The sequence below is a fragment of the Xenopus laevis genome, chromosome 7S, assembly GCF_017654675.1.
Source record: "Xenopus laevis strain J_2021 chromosome 7S, Xenopus_laevis_v10.1, whole genome shotgun sequence".
NCBI classification, from domain to species: domain Eukaryota; kingdom Metazoa; phylum Chordata; class Amphibia; order Anura; family Pipidae; genus Xenopus; species Xenopus laevis.
This window is the reverse complement of record NC_054384.1, coordinates 65,757,654-65,764,399: the sequence shown is the minus strand read 5'-3', so window position 1 is coordinate 65,764,399 and position 6,746 is coordinate 65,757,654. Positions and strand designations below refer to the sequence as shown.

Below are 6,746 nucleotides of genomic sequence, written 5' to 3'. Positions count from 1 at the left end.
ACCCCTCAAAGGGCTTCCTCGTCTAGCAAACAATGGAGTGTGTCATTGTGGGGGCAGGAAGAAATATAATACTCCTCCATCGCTTTAGCAGGAATCCCCCACCCCAAAAAGATGTCTCATAACCTGGAGAGAGTGGTAACCAAAAAACAAATCCAGCACAGGCATTCCCCAATATCAAGCACCTTCATATACTAAATGTCTGGTATAGTATAAATAGGCTGGTGGGAAGTGGATGGAATTCCAATATTAAGAGGGCAATGGACTTGAATGGAAATGCTTACATTGTGGCCTATGGAGTAAAGCAATTTTGTAGTTCCTTTCAATCATTTGAGATCAACATGTGTCCCTATGTCTTTCATCCCCATCAATCTACATATTAAGCAAATAACCCTGCAGAGATATTAACCCATTCCCTTCTTCAAATAAACCACTGTATCCGCACCACAACCCAGTTTTACCCTTACGCTGCCATTTTGAGCAGCTCCCAGCAGTATTAATTGCCCCGTCACACAACCGGTCAGTCATCTTTAGAAGAATGAGGCACAGGAGCCCCTTCCCTCAATATTCACCATAGGGATTAAAGAAAAACACAGAGACTTTTATATGGGGAAACCTGTCGGAGAGCACAGGATTTATTAAAATTGACAGCTAATTTATATTTGGGCATCCCTAACGACCAATGATCCAGAGGAAGGCGAAAAACCCTAGAGTACTATGGGAACCAATCTGCACTATAGGTAAAAATTCCTTCCTGACTCCTAGAAACGGCAGTCGGTTTTACACCCTGGATCATTTAGGATTTCTTTGGATTTAGGCCATGGTGTTGGGTCGGCGGCAGCAGCAGCAGCAGCAGGCGGCGAGTCTTTGGGTGGAATGCTGAAAAGATAGAGTGTTGACATTAGAATAAAGACATACTTGTTTCCTTATGATATTAAACGCTATAGGTCTTGCTTTAAGAACGCACTATTTGTTGGGCCTGTGGGGACTGTTTGGGTCTCTCTACACATGGAAGGCCTTGGCTTATTATGAATCTCAGTCTGAGCCTGCGCCATTTAATCTTTTATACGCTTCGATCACCTGGCGCCAGTCCATTATCCAGTAGCAACCCATTTCCAAAGGTGGATATCTAAGCCAGATGTCCAGCAGCCCTATAAGCGTTACCTACCTCCCCTGTTATTGGCCTACTATAGAATCGACACTTTATCTGCAGACTTATCTCTGTCAGCAACCTCTTACAACCTAAAGGCAGCCAAACATTGGTCTATTGGGTGCCCTCAAAGTAATCGGCCTGCGGGCTCAACAGACAGCATTGAAAATGCTCAGAACAGCAGGAAGTAAAGTGGAGCTGCATTGGACAACATGAGGCATCTCTAGATAATGGGTAATGGTCAGTAAATTGATACATTACCCAAACTCTCCGGAGCCTCTTCATGATGGCCTTCCTGAACTGTTTTCGGAGGGTCGGCCTCTCCACCACCAGAGAATCTTTCATGATCCCTTCTTCACCATCAGCTCCCTCCTCTTTCTCCTCCACTGCAGGAGATTGCTCCTCTGTCTTCTCCTCCATTCCAGGAGCTTGATGTTCTTCTGCAGAACCTCCTACTTCCGCTCCCTCTTCTTTCTCCTCCTCTTCAGGGACTTGCTGTTCTTCAGCGGGAGGAGCTGTGTCTTCATTTGTTGGACCATCCACTTCTTCCTTATCTTCAGCACCTTCTCCTTTCTCCTGAGAGGCAAGAGCTTCCTCTTCTGCTGCTCCAGGAGCTTCTTCTTCCTTTTCTTCCTCTGCTGGAGCTTGCTCCTCCATCATCTTCTCCTCCACTGCAGGGTCTTCAGCTGGAGCTCCTTCCGCTTCCTCTTCCCTGTCTTCTGTATCAAGGGCTTCCTCATCTTCTGCTGCAGGGGCTCCATCCTCCTTTTCTTCAGCTGCAGGACTGTGTACTTGTTTCTTACTAGGTTTAAAGGGAAGAAAATGAAAAAAATGGGTCATTGTTGTAATTTGTTTCCAAAGTATTGCAACTACAATTCTGATCACTGGATGACTAAAATAGCCAGATAGCCTTGTACCTAAGAAATATCATTATACCTGCTACACACCTGTCCCTACTGTAACACATTGGGCAGTTACTGAGCTGAGTAAGTTCCATGCTAGACTTCACCCAGTGATACATGCTGAGATACATGCTATGGTTGTAGGGACCTAAAAAAGTTTAACAAGTTTCTGTGCTATCAGTATGGCCAAAAGCACCCGGAGGTACGAGAAAACATCTATTTTTTTTTGAATATGTTATGTGCCAGTAAGTGTAATTGAAAGTGTTAATTGCAAAATACATACCGAGCAGCTTTCTTTAGCTTCAGCTCCCTCAAGAACTCATGGTGAAGGTGGGTCAGATGTTGGTTGATAGTCTGTGAGCGCAGGGGAGGCACAAGGATAGGAGCAAAGGGGAAAGAAAGGAGACAATTAGGATTATGCCTGTATATGTGCTGCTAATAGTACCTTTATATGCTGAGGGCAGTGAGGGTGTGGGATTCCCTGCCGGCAGCTGATGTTGTGATATTGTAATTATGAGCATCAGCCTTTTCTCATCATAGGGAGAAAAACCCCAAATAACCCCTTGTGCCGTTGTCCCGATTGCAATAGACCAATCAAAGTTCATTATCTAGCGGTTAAACACCCAAGAAAAGCATCAGGGACAGTGATCCCAGGTGAACTTACATTCTCCAGCCGCAAATACTCAAGCTGCTTCCTCCGGTTTCGCACTCGAGTTGGATGATCCTGTGGAAGAAGAGAGTCAATGTTAAGCGCTTCTTTGTACCAATGCCATTATTGTGGCCATGTGAACGCTTGTGATGAAACCATTTTTGTTTCTGGGTGAAAATGGCACTTGGATGGGAGACTTTAGATGCCCCCAGGGAGCAGGGAGATACAATGAATAATAATGTTCTAGATTATTATAGAGACACACAGTGAATATTAACCTCTCCTATAATAATAATTATACTAGTGACACTTACAGGAGGCAGCTTGGCAGATTTCCTGAGGGCGGCATATTCCCTCTTGATCACTTCCTGTAACATAAAGAAAGAAGCAGCGTGAGATAAGAGCTGGCAATCTAATATCATTTGTTCCCTATTCATCTAAACATCTATTCTGCATTACATACCAGCGAGTGGAGCATTTTCCAGTAATGCATAACGTTCTCTTTGGCCCTCATCCTCGGGTCCACATCGCATGTTAGAAGGAAGTGCTTTCTGAAAAAGAAAGATATCACTGAATGTTAATAAAACATTTTCCAGCCGTATTGCCCTTGCAGTTACCCCTGGGGCAATAGCAAATGATTCCCAACATGTAACAAGTCCATTTATGTTTTACTTACAGGATGATGTTCTCGCCGAATTCGACCCGATAGTGATGTTCTGCGGGAAAAACACAATTCAGTTAAATACTGAGCTAAAGGGGGAAAGGAATTCACAAATAATAAAACAATGGCACAACCTTAGGAACTGATAAATAATAGAGGATTTTACCATAATAAGAAGCGAGGGCCTCAAAATCCGTATATTCCGCCCTGAAGTCCTTCAGGACGGAGTACAGCGTCTGTAAGTAAAAAGAAAAGCATTAGGGACAGAATACTAAGTGGCTCTGCTCTGAGGAGAATAGAGACAGAAAGGGGTTTGGGTTTTTATGGGGCAAACATGCCAGGAATAAGGGCATTTTATTCTGAAAATTTAATAAACGTAGTGATTGGAGGCAGCTCCAACACATATCTAGATCTAGATCTATATCTATATAGTGAACAAACAAGCCGCACTCCAAGGACTTCATTTTTGAAAAATAAAGGTGAAGTTTTATTTCAACGTTTTGGCTCCTTAACTGGGGCCGTCTTCAGTAGAGTCTCCTGAAGACGGCCCCACTTAAGGGAGCCGCAACCGTTGAGAATAAAACTTCACCTTTATTTTTTCAAAATGAAGTCCTTGGAGTGTGGCTTGTTTGTTCACTGCATGACTAATGTGTTGACCAGCACCCAGGCAGCTGTGGATTAAGAGTGCAATATATATATATATATATATATTATATATATATATATATATGATGTGTGTGGTGTGGAGTGTGATGTTGTGATTGTATGGATATGGTTAGTGGGTGTGGATAGATAGATAGATAGATAGATAGAATGCCAGACAGGACAGCTGCTTAAGGAGAGCTTATATAGAAGAGTGAAAGGGAAACACCAGTTCAGATGAGAGAGGATTGTTTTACACTGAGGGCATTACCAGAAGAGATGGATTTCTCTGCTCTCTGTCCATCGTGGAAACCTAGAGGGACAAATAGACATAATCAGCCAAAAGTGAAATCAAGAGTTGTTCCCCCTTTTAATGAACTCTTCGTATGATGCAGAGAATGATATTCTAATACAATTTGCACTTGGTTTGCCTTTTTTATTATTTGTGGGTTTTGAGTTATTGAGCTTTTTCTTCAGCAGCTCTCCAGTTTGCAATTAAGCTATCTGGTTGCTAGGGTCCAAATTACTCTAGCAACATGTGCTGATTGAAGAAAAGTAGCAATACAATAAATGTGTAGCCTTACAGACCATTGTGTTTTTTGATGGGGGTCAATGACCCCCATTTGAAGCTGGAAAGCGTCCGAAAAGTATCAAACATTTAATGAAGACCAGTGGGAAAAGTTGCTTAGTAAGTAGCCATCCTAAATATACTACTAAAATATACTATAAAGGTGACACCACCCATTTAATTATTTCCTATCTATATTCTCCCATCTTGTATGAAACGATTGTTCCACGTCAATGATTAAAGCCCCATTATGTAATGCTGTTGATGGATTGGCTTCTTATAAATACAATATACAGTAACCGTATGGGCTCATATGCACAAAGCCACGTGGGACCCCCCAAGTGAATTTATGACACTCTCTGACGTGAAATCAATGTGCTGAATCAGTTGAATTTGCAAGATTACGCTCTTAAAGAAGATTCTCCGATGGGGAGAAAAAATTAGGGGGGCGGCACAAGGCCGGGCCACCCCAAGGGGGGGGGTCTCCCTAAGGAACCCTGGCTCTCTTACACTGTTCAGATTATAGATGTAATTATATGAACAATGGAGAAGCCAAAAAAAAACTCCCCAGGTGTTAATGGGCAGGTGTGAAATCACCGAAGTTGCGGTCCAAAAATGCAGGAAAGGCACTGTAGCAATCTGTATAGAAAAGAGAATATAAAGGCAAGTTAAGGAACTTTATAATTTAATATTCCTATTTAATACAGAGGAAAGCAGAAATGTATTCCCCTAAAGTTTGAGCTTTGTATCAGTTCCCAGCAGGTACTGAGCCTCGGTCTCTAGAATGCTGAAGTTTTCTCACAGTCAATTAGCAGACAGCCCTAAATAACTGCCAAAGTCTGTGGTCTCCCAACCAGCACTAACATTAAAGGCTTCTCCAAGCACATTTTAGGGGAAAATCTCCAAATTCACTAAAATCAGGGAGAGGAGCAACATCTGCTGGGGGCGTGACCCAACCTTTTCCCCTCTTGTTTTTACTATAGTAAAGGGTTATTTGGCAAAATATCTCTGAGGGAATATACACTTAACCAACCAACGGACTAAACCAACTGTTCAAACCCTAGGCGGTAAAAGTCTCCTCTTCTATGGGACCTGCTGTATGTCCCCCACTCATCACCCCAACTGTCCCCATGGCACGTGCCTCTGCTTTCCCAACCCCTAGTTCCTTATGGTGTGCTACAGGGTCCCCAAAAGTTTCCTTCTGTAGATAATGTGAATATTTGCTGGCAGCCCTGCATAATGCCAAATCCACAAAAAGTCTGTGTCTCCCAACCAGCACTAAGATTAAAGGCATCTCCCAAGCACATTTTAGGGGAAAAATATCCAAATTCACTAAAATCAGGGAGAGGCACACCACCTGCTAAGTCTGTGGGGGACATTGCCCAAATTCCCTCCTCTTTTTCCACCTAAAATAAAGGTTTTTGGCAAAAAAATCTCCCAGAGGGAAAGTACTCTTACCTCTCACCACAGGGCCAACCAACGGACTGAACCAACTGTCACACTCCCATGTGGAAGTCACCTCTGTCCCCTGCTCTTAAAGGGGAAGTGTCCCCTGTTGATGAGTGAGGTTTATATGACATTTATTTCTAATTAGATGTGCAGCACATACACAGACTATTAAGTACACAGAGCATTGCTTTTGTATGTGTGGCCTATTGAGTCAGTGCAGTTACTGCAGCTGCCATATCTGTTGGATCCATTCATTCATCAGCCATGGTTCAACTGGTAGAACCGGGGGGTCCTTGGCTTGTAGTGGGTCCCTTCTTTAGCCTAAATAGTGGGTAGAGATGGTGGATCCTATTGTTCTTGGTATTTATTGCTTATTGAGCATTTTGTGATTATTTGGAATATGTTCAGCCAATCTTGCGCAGGGATTGAGGTTAAAGTCTGTTTCCCAAGACTTAGTATAGTTCCGGTAAGTTGGGGTGTTTGTGTTCCAGCATGACGTTAGAGAGAGTCCGTGTCGGTGTATTTATAGAGCTATATGTTTCAAAGCTGGTTAGTGGTCTACACACAGTATTTCCTATTGATATAGATGTCATGTAATGTTTCAGCTGTCTTGTACCTCCCCAACTCACCGCTTTTCTTTGGAAACATGGGAAATGGTCTTTTTTCCATGCCTAGAAGGTGCCTCGATTGAAGATTCTGGAGCCCAAAAGCAGTTTTGTATCCCTTAT

General features: G+C 42.9%; 1 protein-coding gene across 1 annotated transcript; it reads right to left on the bottom strand.

Moving 5' to 3' along the window:
- Positions 1-639: 639 nt before the first annotated feature.
- On the bottom strand, positions 640-4,305 carry LOC121396027 (neuromodulin-like). The gene is made up of 9 exons (XM_041570621.1): positions 4,273-4,305; positions 3,526-3,595; positions 3,375-3,414; positions 3,162-3,249; positions 3,013-3,066; positions 2,714-2,773; positions 2,333-2,403; positions 1,409-1,949; positions 640-876 (listed from the first exon to the last, which is right to left on the bottom strand). The coding sequence occupies exons 1-9, from the start codon at positions 4,303-4,305 to the stop codon at positions 811-813; spliced, it is 1,023 nt and encodes a 340-aa protein (XP_041426555.1). The 3' UTR covers positions 640-810.
- Between the last annotated feature and the right edge of the window lie 2,441 nt (positions 4,306-6,746).